The 13,757-nt window shown below is 50.6% G+C and overlaps 1 protein-coding gene across 2 annotated transcripts; it reads right to left on the bottom strand.

Annotated features, from left to right (window-relative positions):
* Positions 1–226: 226 nt before the first annotated feature.
* C1R (complement C1r) lies at positions 227–11,288 on the bottom strand. 2 transcript variants are annotated; one of them, XM_070453082.1, is made up of 11 exons: positions 11,165–11,288; positions 10,227–10,455; positions 8,126–8,318; positions 7,650–7,796; positions 7,364–7,560; positions 6,716–6,863; positions 6,488–6,609; positions 3,811–3,889; positions 3,339–3,494; positions 1,770–1,844; positions 227–1,310 (listed from the first exon to the last, which is right to left on the bottom strand). In XM_070453082.1, coding segments are annotated over exons 1-11 (2,118 nt in total). In that variant the 5' UTR covers positions 11,167–11,288; the 3' UTR covers positions 227–540. The 2 variants fall into 2 exon arrangements, with proteins under 2 accessions (XP_070309183.1, XP_070309182.1); XM_070453081.1 differs by lacking the exon at positions 11,165–11,288 and adding an exon at positions 10,535–10,639.
* Between the last annotated feature and the right edge of the window lie 2,469 nt (positions 11,289–13,757).

Genomic DNA, 13,757 nt, shown 5'->3' with positions numbered 1-13,757 from the left:
TCAGCACAGGCTCTAGAGTACACTGGCTTCAGTAGTTTCAGCTGGAAGTTTGTGGAGCCCAGGTGCACAGACTCAGTTGCTCTGAGGTGTGTGGGATTTTCCCAGAGCAGGGATCAAAATTTTGTCTCCTGCATTGGCAGGCAGACTCTATGGCAGAGCCACCAGGGAAGCCCTGATGTAACTAAATATACTTATAAATACTGCTTTAAATTCACTTTACACAATGGACTTTCCCATAAAATTTTATTTGGAAGACATTCTATATTCAGTTACACCATGGTATAAAAATGGAAGAGGACAATGATACCTAGAGTTGGTGGAATATACCTTGTGCAATTCTTTGGGGAAATAAAGGTGAACTTTGGGTTGTTTCAGGTGAAGAAAGTAGATGGGACTATAGAGAGGAGAGTTTATTTCACATGGTGTCTTTCTGCATTAGTGATTTTAATATGGATTCTTAGAAGTTATCAACAACTGGTCAGATAAAAAAATTTTTTTTGTAATACACTCCTCTCTGGACTGACCTAGGCAATCCTGGGCTCAGTCTTCTGCTTCCATCACTTTCTTGATCCAGTCCACATAGTTGAGGAGATTGGTGTAGAACCCATACCCTTCTCCACACCCGATGCCCCAGGACACGATGCCCGTGGCCACCCAGCGGTCATTTTTCTTATCACTCACTGCAAAGACCCCTCCACTATCCCCTTGGCAGGAATCCTGCCTTGTGGCTGGGTTCCCAGCACAGAACATGTTTTCAGAAAACACATCATTCCTGTTTTTTTGCCGGAGCCAGCGCTCGCAAATCTCTCGCCTAGCTACTGGCAGACGGACAAATCTGAGGTTGTGAGAAATTCTCTCCTCCATGATCCCAAAGCCACTGACATAGCCCACGAGACCCGGGTCATAGAAGGTCTCGTTGTCTGGGAGGCAGATGGGCAGGAGGTTGGGGCCTAGGGTGACGCTATTTTCCAGCTCCAGGAGGGCGATGTCCCCCTCAAAATTGTGGGACTCTTCCTGGCGGTAGTCTGGGTGGATTATGACCCTACGGACTGGGTGGTTGGACAGCTTGGTGATATCTTCCACGTTGATGTGGCCCAGGAACACATCTAAATTGGGGCTGCCCTGTGCCTCGTGGTCCTTGGGGTAAATGGTGTGCGCGGCTGTGACGATCCAGCGGTCCCCCAGCAATGCGCCACCCCCGGGCCCGTGGATGTTGGTGTAGGCCTGCCAGGGGAAGTTGCCCAGCTTGGCCTTCTGGCCTCCAATGATGCGTTGCCTCTGCTCCACGGGGTGCACTGGCTTCCCGCATACTGGCGAGGAGACAATGGAGGGGCGGGGGGCGTAGAAAAGTCAGCACCTGGCCACCCGCCTCCCTCCAAGGCCTGGCCCCTCCCCTTGGCCCCTCTTTTTAGTTCAGGGCCTTTTCCTCTCCCCATCCTCCCCCGCCACCCCTCTCCTCACCCCCCCCCTTTGGCATATTGTCAGTCATCTCTCTTCATTCTTGTTTATTCTTTCCTAGGGCTTTTCTTGCCCTTTTTATTTATTCTTGGTCTCCCACCTGCTCAGTGAAAAGTCCAGGACTGCAGGACAGGGCCAGCTCTCTGGGTCCCTCTGCCCTTCTCCTGGGGCATCTCCTCTCCATTTTCCAGATGCCCCTTGTCCGTCTTCAGCTTCAGCCTGGACTGTCTCTCTTTTGTCTATGCCACCCCTCCTCTGAGGCCCTGAATGGCTGCCAAGGCCACAGCGGACAGTGGAGGGCTTCCACTCACCTGGCAAACACCGAGGCACCTTCTCTCCTACCAGCTCGTTCTTCCAAATGCCCTGAGCGGTGCAGGTGTACAGCCCTAAGGGGAGAGGGGGCTGAGCTCAGGCTGGAGGGTTGTGGGCAGAGGCCAAGAGCACCAAAGTGAGCACAGAAAGGAGGAGGAACAAAGGGAAAGGTTGGAATACCTGCGGATGGGATACTGAAAGTGTGTGTTTTGAAAAGTTCCATGTGTGTTTTTGTTTTGATGCTAAATGGAAAAATCAGAATGCTTAACTCATATTTGTTGTGATCCCTATATGTGAAAGTTGACACAAAAACTGGAAGGAACTTATCAAGAAGATCTTATCATTATTGCATCTTGGTGCTGGGGAGCGGATGATAGTGGGAGTTATGTTTTCTTGTTTAGTTTTTTGAGGGTGTTTTTTTGGCTCTGCTGTGCAAATCTTAGTTCCCCAACCACGGATTGAACCCGAGCCCTCAGCAGTGAAAGCGTGGAGTCCTAATTGCTGGACCATCAGGGAATTCCCCATAGCTATGTTTTCTGATTGTGGACAGTGTACCTTGCTTGACACTCAGCATTTTATCTCATTGACGCACCTTGGTGATGCTTTCAGATATGCATCATCACCCTCCTCCTAGAGACAAGCAGGGCTTCCCTGGTGTATCAGACGGTAAAGAGCCAGCCTGCAGTGCAGGAGACCAGGGTTTGATCTCTGGGTCAGGAAGTACCCTGGAGAGGGGGAAGGCTACCCATTCCAGTATTCTTGCTTGGAGAATTCCATGGACAGAGGAACCAGGCAGGCTACAGTCCATGAGATCTCAGAGTTGGACACGACTGAGTGACTAACACTAGAGTTGAGGAAACTGGGTTTAAATAATTTACACGAGGTCATATAACTTCTAAGTGCCAGAACCAAGATGCAAATGGACAGTTGTCTTACTTCAAAGTCCAGCTCTTATATAATACCTTATATAGCCTGTGAACTTGGAGAAGGAAATGGCAACCCACTCCAGTATTCCTGCCTGGAGAATCCCATGGACAGAGGAGCCTGGCAGGCTACAGTCCATAGGGTCACAATGAGTCGGACATGACTGAGTGACTAACAACAGCAACAGTAATAGCCTATAAACAAGATATTTTTTTTTCTCTTTTTGGCATGTTTTAAATCTCATGTGATTTCTTTCACATGAGAAAGAATCATGTGATTTCTTTCATTAAAAAGTTTTCAAGATACCCACTGATGAGTCTGAAAGCAATTTAGTAGTGCAAAAAGTCACAACACAGCAACCTGAGAGGGGATGTGGGGACAGTGCTGAGGAAACCCCACTGATAAACCTGTAGTGGGGGTGCTGGTAGGGGTGGGGTGAGAGAGAGCTGTTTATGAGATTCAAGTCTTTCATTCTATCAGCTCAAATGTTTCCTTTTCCAACCTTATTAGAAGCCTCTTGGCACCCCTGAAGCCAGTGCCCGGGATAAATATCTTAACATTCCCTCCTTGGAGACTCTGTTGAAAGAAATTGCAGAAGATGTTCCCACAAGAGGGAGAAGGTGGCCATGTACACATGTCCTTACCTCGCTCAGACTCGCGTGTGCTGTCTTTGGTGTGCATCTTGTAGAAGGGCTCATGGCAGTAGTACTGGATGCGGGCCTCGTAGGTATTCACCCCTTCTCTGGTGATGTAATTGAAGGCCCCGTTGGGCAGGCTTCGGGGCCGCCCGCAGTTCTTGACTTGGAGAGAACACAGGGCCACGTGAGAACTGAGGACTGTACTGGAACTTCAGTGGGAGGGGCGGGAACCCACTGAACATGCTGAGAGCCTTCGGGAGATATGGTCACTGGGGGCTTTCGTGATGCATGAGAATTGGATGGGATAAAACTCAGTTCTGGGCAGAGCCCCTCATCTGCAGAGATGAAGGCCGACTGGTTCCCGGTGGGCTGGAGCCTTCAAAGGACAAGTCGGGGGAATGGCTTTTGGGGGGCGATGCTTAGGCCTGACCCTCTTCCCTTCTCCTGGGGGGAGACACATGCTTGAGTTGCAACTTACTCCTGCACCTGGGCATGGCTCGGTGCCATGTGCCATCATCCTGGCAGACAGCTGTGAAGGATAGGAGCACCTTGTTGCCCTGTTGGAGCAGAGGTGGAGAAGCCATTAGTACAAGGAGACCCTGAGGCTCCCTCCTGCCCTTGCCCACAGGGGAGCAGTAAGGATGCAAAGTCAGCTCTCAGCCCTTGAACCTCAACACCTGTGGATGTGGCCCCTAGGCCCCTCTTCCTAGCCAGTCCTCTCAGACCAGACTGACTGCACTGAGCCATGCAGCAGGAAGCCAGAGCTGGGGACTTGCCCGGTGGTCTAGTAGTTAAGAATCTGTCCTCCAGTGTCAGGGAGTGGGTTCGATCCCTGGTCGAGGAACTAAGATCCTACATGCTGGGGAGCAACTAAGCTTGAATGCCACAGCTACTGAGCCCGCATGCTGACACATCCAAATAGGTAAATAAATAAATAAATAGTTTAAAAAAAATATCGGAGCAAGGGCTAGTTGTTATACCCAATAATCCCCTCTCTAGACTCTTGGGATTTCAAGAGTTTCCACTGAGGTCCAGTTGAACCCCATAATTTTATTTTTAAAAATATTTATTTATTTATTATTATTTATTTTGGCTGCTTTGGTTCTTAGTTGTGGCACTCAGGATCTTCGATCTTCATTGTGGGATCTTTAGTTGAGGTGTGTGGGGTCAGGTTTCCCGACCAGGAATCGAACCCAGGCCCCCTGCTTTGGGAGTGCAGAATCTCAGACACTGGAATACCAGGGAAGTCCCTGAACTTCACAATACCAGGGAAGTCCCTGAACTTCACAATTTTTAATTAAAAAGCAAACAAGCCACAAGCACAGTTGCACATTCTCTGCATTGAAACAAAAGTCTCTGCCCTGAAGTAGGGCCATGTTTCTTCCCTCTGGACTGCTCTGCCAGGTAAGCCCCGTATCACCCCATTGCCCCCAGACTGTTGGCTTCTCAAGGCTAAGGGTCTTTCCTAAAATGCTAGTGCAGCCCAGCCACTTTCAAGGGGGCTCAAGATGCTGACATATGCCAAGTGCTATCCTAGGCCAACAAATGGCGGGGACAGGCCAGGAGACAGCACCCTCTGAAATGAAAAGTAACTGGAGAACATGAATGAGTTTTATTAACACCAACAATCATCTCAGATTGTTAGCCCTGGATCAGACTGCAAGAGAATGTGCATAAGAACTAGGATATCTGAGCAAAATGTAAATTATCATGTAGTCGCTCAGGCATGTCCCAACTGTTTTGCAACCCCATGGACTGTAGACCGTCAGGTTCCTCTGTCCGTGGACTTTTCCAGGCAAGAATACTGGGGTGGGTTACCAGATCCTTCTTCAGGGGAATCTTCCCCACCCAGAAACTGAACCCATGTCTCCTGCATTGCAGGTGGAGTCTTTACTGCTGAGTCAAATAAAAAGTAAATAATGTGAGATAAACTGTGTGACTAGGTTTAAAGTTGATGATGTGAATGATAAGTGATAAGGTAAGGGTGCTGGTGGCATAGATGGGGCAGGTTGTAACCTGAACGGCGGGGAGGGGTGTGCCCAGGACCCCCAGTCCTTCCTGGACTAATGAGCAGTGATCTGGCTGACTCATCTCTATTCAAAGGTAAGCTCCATGAAACCTGTGTGAACATGTGTGTTTCTTTTATTGTACCTCCCACATCCAGAACACTGCCTGTCACTGAATCAACACTTAAAATGTTTGTTGGGTGAATTCACCACAACCAACCAAAGGTCTCTTCTCTGATTCAGGGTGGGTCTTCCGAGGGGACCTACTGGACAAAGATGGGATGTCCAGTCCCAGGCCCCTGGCCAGGGTAACTCCAATTGTATGGTTCATAAAAATAGCATTTATTTATGTATTTATTATTATTAATTGCCTTTACTGGTTCCTCACTGCTTTCTGTAGTTGTGGTGCACAGGCTTAGGTGCCCTGAGACATGTGGGATCTAAGCTCCCCAGCCAGGGGTCACACCCACGCCCCCTGCACCGGAAGGTGGATTCTTAACCACTGGACCACTAGGCAGTCCCGAGAGTAGCATTTTAGTTTCCCGGCTTTTGTGAGATTCACCAGTGGAGCAAACCACATTCTCTCCTGGGTCTGCAAAGCTCTGGACAGGGTGGTGGGTCTGGGGTAAGACCACCGGTGGACATAAACGGAGCCTCTTCTGATTGTTCGATGGAATGCTGCCCGATTCATGAATCATCGAGTAAAGCCAGGTAGGTTTTAAAAACAAAAATCGAGAGCCCTGGGGCAAGAGGCAGGGGATTTGTCCCTGTTGTACACAATCCCAGTGATGTTGAGTGAGTGAGGTCTCGCTCTTCAGCTCCACCCCCACCTGTTTGGTTCCTCACTGCATAGTGAGTTATAGGGCCAGGTCCCATAGTTCTTAGACTTGGCGGGGCATTAGAATCACCAAGTAACTATAGGTAATCCTGATACCCATGCTCCCCTTCAGACTCATGGACTAGTCTCTAGCAGGGGACTGGACATCAGAATTTTGAAATCCTATTTCTAGTGTGCGGTCAAGTTGGAGCAGGCTGGGTAACCCTTCCAGCTCAAACATGCTATGTTTCCATGTGGGGCTGAGCCTCCATAGTCCGTGTGAATTATGCCGGACTCTGGGTCAGCTCCCTCCCCTCGGCCCTGGCTCTTACCTCCACGAGCTCGTAACCTTTTTTGCACGTGGCGATGAAATAGTCCCGGTACTGGTATTGAGGCTGCGGGTCCTGAATGATGGTGTATGAGTCCAGGGTCTTGGGCTGGGGGCACTTGATGACTATTATGGAGATCAGAGGGCAGGTTTATTTCTGAGCCACTGGCCTCCGTTCTAACTGCCTCATCCTGCCCCCTTTCTGGCCCCTGAGGGCCCCAGGCAGCCTTACCTTCACTAGTGTAGTACAGCTTCCAGCCCCGGCTGTCCCCTGACTCGTCCGTGAAGAAGAGCAGGTCCACCGAGTTGCTTTGGGCATCAATGTGCTCGGGCCTTTGCTTTCCACAGAACTCACCAATGTTCCTCCCCTTGACATAGATCTGTGGTGGTGGTGGGGGTGGACAGAGGGAGGGTCATGTGGCCAATTCAGACACAGGGCTAAGGCAGTGGTGCCGGTGGTGTGGATCCTGCTTGGTGTATGTTTTCAGCTGGCGAGGAGAAAGCCTCCCTAGGACCCACTGGCCAGGAGTGTGCACTAAGTTGCTCAGTCGAGTCCAACTCTCTGCAACCTTATGGAGCGCAGCCTGCCAGGCTCCTCTGTCCATGGAATTCTCCAGGCAAGAATACTGGAGTGGGTTGCCATGACCTCCTCCAGGCAATTTTCCCGACCTAGGGATTGAACCTGAATCTCTTACATCTCCTGCATTGGCGGATGGGTTCTTTACCACTAGAGACACCTGGGAAGCCAGGAGTGTAGGACAACTCATGTGGGACATTGGCCATTTCTGCACCCATTGGCCAGATGGCCCAGTGGGGAGGAGGGATGAGAGGAGACGTGTGGGGATGGGGACGAGAGTTTCTGGGGGTGGGTTGGCTGTACCTGCAGCTGGTCGTAGGGACAGTGTATTTGCTGGTGGTCATCGATTTCAAAAGGCTCCAGGAATTGGAGGTGGAGGGTGTGGCCCCGCTCTACTCGGATACTGTAGTTGCAGCGCAGGTCGGGGGGGTAGGGTTGGGGGTACTCCAAGCTGGAGATGTAGCCGGAGGGCTCCGTGAACAGCTCGCTGCTGCACTCGGCTGGGAGAGCAGAGCGAAAGCGGGTCACCCAGCGAGCCCCACCTTGCTCAGCCCCTGCCTCCTCTGGGACCACCCAGGCAGGACCTCACCCTGGCAGGAACGCCCATCCTGCTGGAGCTCATAGCCTGGACGGCAGGAGCAGAAATAGCCGCCGACGTAGTTGTGGCACAAGTGTTGGCACCGAGGCGGGGTGTCCTCCTCAACCGAGTTGAGCTGCAAGGCACATTCGTCCAGGTCTGGAAGAGATTCCGGAAGGAGGGATTCAATCCCACAGAAGCTAGGGTGGGGGCCGGGGGAGGGACCTTTGGAGGCGCTGGTCTCAGTGAGGTCACTCATTAGAGGCCTAAGGACAAGGTTATCCCAGGCCACCTGGAACTCTGGGCCCCTCTGACCCTTTCTGGGACCTGCTCAGTGGGGACAGGACCCTGGGGGATAGTCCTCTCCTAGAAAAAGCTCTCTTGGGAAAAAACAAGAAAGCTTGGCTTCCCAAATCTTTGGATTCAAGAATCCCCCTTTCTGGCCCCCATTCAGTATGAGCCCAGGAGCCAGCACAGGCGCCACTCACCCACGGCTTGGTAGTATGCCAGGAAGCCCTTGTAGAACATGATGGTGCCGTTCTCCTCATTGGAGAAGTCCGAGTGGAAGGTCAGCAGCATCTTGTTCCCTTGGGACATGAATTCCTTCCTTCCTGGGGGGTTGCCCAGGGGAGAACTCAGCTGCCCACAGAACCTCCCCATGGTCTTCTTATCAGCAGAAATCTGTGGAGGAGGGACAGGCAGACGAGCTGTTGAGGGGACACATCCCACATGGAAGGTTATGAAGGTCATCCTTCTCTTATCCCAGAGAGGGGATCCCGCCCCCTCCTCCCTGCCCCACTGGATGGTCTCCAGCTGCTGTCTACCTGCTGGGCTCTGGCTATTCCAACTTCCCCAGAGGCCTTTCCTCTGTCCTGCATCTCCATCGATTGACCTTGCACGTTATCCCGTGCCTGGACTCGGCCCTCCCTTTTTATGATCCCCAGCTAAAACAAACCTAGACAGCATGTTAAAAAGCAAAGACATCACTTTGCTGAGAAAGGTACGTCTAGTCAAAGCTATGATGTTTCCAGTAGTCATGTATGGATGTGAGAGTTGGACCATAAAGAAGGTTGAGTGCTGAAAAACTGATGCTTTCAAATTGTGGTGCTGGAGAAGACTCTTGAGAGTCCCTTGGACAGCAAATAGATCAAACCAGTCAATCCTAAAGGAAATCAACTTTGATTATTCACTAGAAGGACTGATGCTAAAGCTGAAGTTCCAATACTTTGGCTACCTAATATGAAGAGCTGACTCATGGAATTGTCCTTGATACTGGGCAAGATAGAAGGCAGGAGGAGAAGGGATGACAGAGGATGAGATGGTTGGATGGCATCACTGACTCAATAGATGAATTCAAGCAAACTCGCAGACATGCTGAAGGACAGGGAAGCCTGCTGTGCTGCAGTCCATGGGGTTGCAAAGAGTCTGACATGACTTAGTGACTGAACAACAACGTGTGTCAGACCTTTCTTTACCCCCATCTCTTCCTGTGTCCACCTCCCACTGGAATCCTGGTCGCCTCTACCTGGTTTCTATCATTCCTTCATCCCTAGAGCCTGGATGATCTGCTTTACCCCCTGTCCTGTCCTTCCACCTTGTCTTGGTCAACCCATTCCTGTCCAGCCATGACTCCTGATATTCAGCTGAATGTGAGCATCCAGGACCCGCCAGTTTAGCAAGCATCACTGAGTTCCCCTTACCTCTATTCCTTCACAGATTCCTGAACTACTGCAAAGCAGAAGACGTCCCCCTCTTACCTCATCCGCACTTTGCCTGCCACCAGGACCCTCCCTACCAGCACTGCTGACATCTTAAGTCCTCTGGGCTAGTGAGATATGGCATTTTCATGGTATTCTTTTATATCCTCCAGGGGATCTCCTGGAAATAGTGTTTATGGGCTCTATCTGAATCCTGAATCAAGAATCTCATTTTGTGTGTGTGTGTGTCTGCTGTGCAGTGCAGTAGGCGGGATCCTAGTTTCCTAAGTTTCCCAGGAATCACACCGGGGCCCCCTGCCTTGGGAGCACAGAGTCTTAGCCACTGGACCACTGGGGAAGTCTCCAGGAATCTCATTTTTATTGGATGTAGAAAGAGGGACTGGGGTGGGGCCCTCGGTCGTGACAGAAGAGAGGGGACTGAGCCCACTGTCCTGGCTGGAGACCACCCTTGAGCCACCACCACACACATGCTGCTTCCTCGTGTCCCTGTGTTCCTGGTGAGGAGGCAGCCACGGTGACACTCTCCATGGCAACATGGAATCCGAGGCATGGAAGTTTCCAAAATCCTCTGGGCAAGTAAGCAGACAGGGAGGGTTTTTTGGGGACTTCTGTGGACAGTGCATTCCCCAAGAGCAAGGCCTGTCCCCTCCCTCTCTGTTTCTCCCCTCTGTGCTCCATGAGGGTCTCTCAGACCAGTGGCCACCCATCTTCGACACCCCTAGACTCCCAGAACCCCACCTGACCATCAGCTTTTACCAGCTTGGGGCTGTGTCCCAGGCAGGGTGTGTTATCAGGTCGGTCAGAACTCGGGTCCCCAGGTTCCAGAGACACTCAGTTCTCCCTCTGCCCACCCCCCTAATCTGCCCCCTACCTTGACATAGTCATAGAAACAACCTTCCGAAGGCTCCAGGTCAAACTGCCAGAAGACAAGCTTCACCCTGTACCCCGTGGGTACTGTGATCACAGTGGTCCTCTCAAAATTGTTGGGGTAAGTCTTGGGGAACAAAGGGGATGTCACCTCCCCGTAGAGCCTATGAGGAGTAGGGATGGTGCCTCCAACCCCGTAGAACAGGACCGGCAGCAGGAGGTAGAAAAGCCACCTGCCAAAAGAAAAAAGGTATCTGTAGGGCGGGAGGGGTGCAGACACAAGCTGTTTGGTAGGGGATGGGATTGCCGTACCGCCGGGCATTTTCCTCTCGGTCCATTCTAGATCTCAGGGAGATATCCTAGGGTGGGAGGGGAGGGTGCAGGGGGGAGGCTGGTCCCTGCAGCTGCTGCACTGGGTGCTCCTCCCCAGGGCAGTGTCCAGTCCAGAGGTCAGCACACTCCCCCCACCTCTCTCCCCAGCCTCCTCCTTGCCCTGTTGCATCACTCTGCTCCCCTTCCAGGAATCAGGTTGGCTTGGACCAGTAAACTGAGGGTGAGGGTTTCCAGTCATGGTCTCCGAAATGGCTCCCACAAGTTCAGCAAGGCCTCTGGGAGAGACCGCCTATGGAAGAGGGTCTCAGGCACAGAAGCTGACCCTCCAGGTTGAGGGACTCCTCCCCACCTTGCTGCTCCCTATGAGCTGGAGGAGGAAGGCAGTGTGGCCTCACCTCCTGGGTCTGAGTCTCCTTTCTCCTTGGAAGGAGAGATGGGGCATGTGTTTGTGAGCGTGCATGCGTGTGCATATTGGAGAGATAAGGTGTATGGGGAGGGGCCGGGTGCTCCCACCTCCCTGAGTAAGTCTGGGCACAGGGGGCCCCCCATGCCCAGGATCGTCCCCTCTGGTGTCTCCCTCCTTCCTTGGTCCCCACCAGGCTTACTCACATTTCTCAAGGCCTGTTGTTGGATCCCTGACGCTCGTGACAGCGTCTTCATGCACTCTGGGTGCAGAGAGAGCAGGGTCATGCAGGGGAGGGAAGGGGAAGGGAGGGACTGTGGAGGGGGAAGGGGTGACCATTCCGGGAGGAAGGTTGTAGGGAATGAACTATTTGCATAAACAAAACCAAAAAAGAAAAAAACAATTCTGTTTCGGTTTAGTTTTGGTTGTGAAATGCCTGATGGTGCTGCCACCTGCTGGCCTTCAGGGTAAGGGCTAGAGAAGGTTCTGCATTTTTAGGGACAGAAAAGCCTTGGGTTGGAGGCCCGGAGGTCCCTTTCTAAAGCTGAGGGGAATCCCCACCCTTCCTCAGGGCCCTTTCTGGTGACTGCAGCTGAGTGTTCAGGGTTCCTATCCAAAGAGCAGTGGAAATCGCAGTTGAGGGGGGGTCTTTTGTGACCCTTTCTTCTCCTTTAACCCCGTTCTCCCTGTCCTTAGTTAGCCAGAAGCTCTGGTGCAGGAATGACCAGGGTTCAATGCCAGGATAATGGCACAGGAGTGAGGATTAGCGATGGGGCGTGCAGGAGGGCGCAGAGGAGACAGACGCTTGCTTGACCTGGGGTCCCGCCCTGCTTCCCTCAGAAATTACACGTAGAGGGAACTTACCTGAAGCTCTAGTGGTGAAAACTCCGTGTTTCCAATCCCTGGTCAGGGAACTAAGATCCCACATGCCATGCAGTGCAGCTAATAAAGAAATTGAAAAAGATGACAAGTAGAACAGGGACTGCCATGACCCCAAAGCACCACTAGGCTCTGTTTTAAGACCCTCCCTGGACTTCCCTGGTGGTCCAGGGGTTAAGACAACCAGCTTCCCAGGCAAGTGGCGTTGATCCCTGATCAGGGTACCAAGATCCAAGCAGAAAAAAAAAGAAAAAGAAAAAGGCCCTTCCTCCCCCCCTCAATGGACTCAGGCCTGCCAATGAACTTGTCCCTTAGGGAAACAAGGGCAACTGAGGATGGGATGGAGATATCCTTTTATCCTTAGCATCTGGTCCAGAGTGTGAGCCCCTGAGGGTCATGGCATCAGGGGCTGGGCAAACAGGCTGGCTGTGGACCACCAGTTGTAGATGTGACTGGTAATGGAAGTAAAGTCTGATGCTATAAAGAACAATATTGCATAGGAACCTGGAATGTTAGGTCCAGAATCAAGGTAAATTGGAAGTGGTCAAATAGGAGATGGCAGGAGTGAACACTGACATTTCAGGAATCAGTGAACTAAAATGGACTGGAATGGGAGAGTAGGAGTAGGAGTAGGTCAGATGACCATTATATCTACAACCGTGGGCAAGATTCCCTTAGAAGAACTAGAGTAGCTCTCATAGTCAACAAAAGAGCCCAAAATGCAATATTTGGGTGCAATCTCAAAAAACAACAGAATGCAAAGAAATAGAGAAAAACAATAGAATGGGAAAGACTAGAGATCTCTTCAAGAAAATCAGAGATACCAAGGGAAGATTTCACGCAAAAATGGGCACAATAAAGAATAGAAATGGTATGGACCTAACAGAAGCAGAAGATATTAAGAAGAGGTGGCAAGAATACACAGAAGAACTATACAAAAAAGATCTTCATGACTCAGATAACCACGATGGTGTGATCACTCACCTAGAGCCAGACAACCTGGAATTCGAAGTCAAGTGGGCCTTAGGAAGCATCGTTACGGACAAAGCTAATGGAGGTGGTGGAATTCCAGCTGAGCTCTTTCAAATCCTAAAAGATGATGCTGTGAAAGTGCTGCACTCAATATGCTAGCAAATTTGGAAAACTCAGCAGTGGCCACAGGACCAGAAAAGGTCAGTTTTCATTCCAATCCCAAAGAAAGGCAATGCCAAAGAATGTTCAAACTACTGCACACTTGCACTCATATCACACGCTAGCAAAGTAATTCTGAAAATTCTCCACACTCAGGGGCAAGAATATGTGAACCAAAACTTCCAGATGTTCAAGCTGGATTTAGAAAAGGGAGAAGAACCAGAGATCAAATTGCCAACATCTGTTGGATCATCGAAAAAGCAAGAGAGTTCCAGAAAAACATCTATTTCTGTTTTATTGACTATGCCAAAGCCTTTGACTGTGTGGATCACCATAAACTGGAAAATTTTGAAAGAGGTGGGAACACCAGACCACCTTACCTGCCTCCTGAGAAATCTGTAGGCAGGTCAAGAAGCAACAGTTAGAATTGGACATGAGACAGACTGGTTCCAAATTGGGAAAGGAGTATGTCAAGGTTGTATATTGTCACCCTGCTTACTTATTTAACTTGTATGCACAGATATCATGTGAAATGAAGTACATTTCATTTTGGGCACATTTCATTTTGGGCTGAATGAAGCACAAGGTTGAATCAAGATTGCTGGGAGAAATATCAGTAACCTCAGATGTGCAGATCATACCACCTTTATGGCAGAAAGCAAAGAGGAACTGAAGAGCCTCTTGGTGAAAGTGAAAGAGGAGAGTGAAAAAGCTGGCTTAAAACTCAACATTCAAAATACTAAAATCATGGCCTCTGGTCCCATCACTTCATAGCAAATAGATGGGGAA

The sequence above is a fragment of the Odocoileus virginianus genome, chromosome 23 (assembly GCF_023699985.2).
Source record: "Odocoileus virginianus isolate 20LAN1187 ecotype Illinois chromosome 23, Ovbor_1.2, whole genome shotgun sequence".
Classification (NCBI taxonomy): Eukaryota; Metazoa; Chordata; class Mammalia; order Artiodactyla; family Cervidae; genus Odocoileus; species Odocoileus virginianus.
The sequence above is the reverse complement of the archived record's forward strand: the minus strand, read 5'-3'. Positions and strand labels throughout refer to the sequence as shown.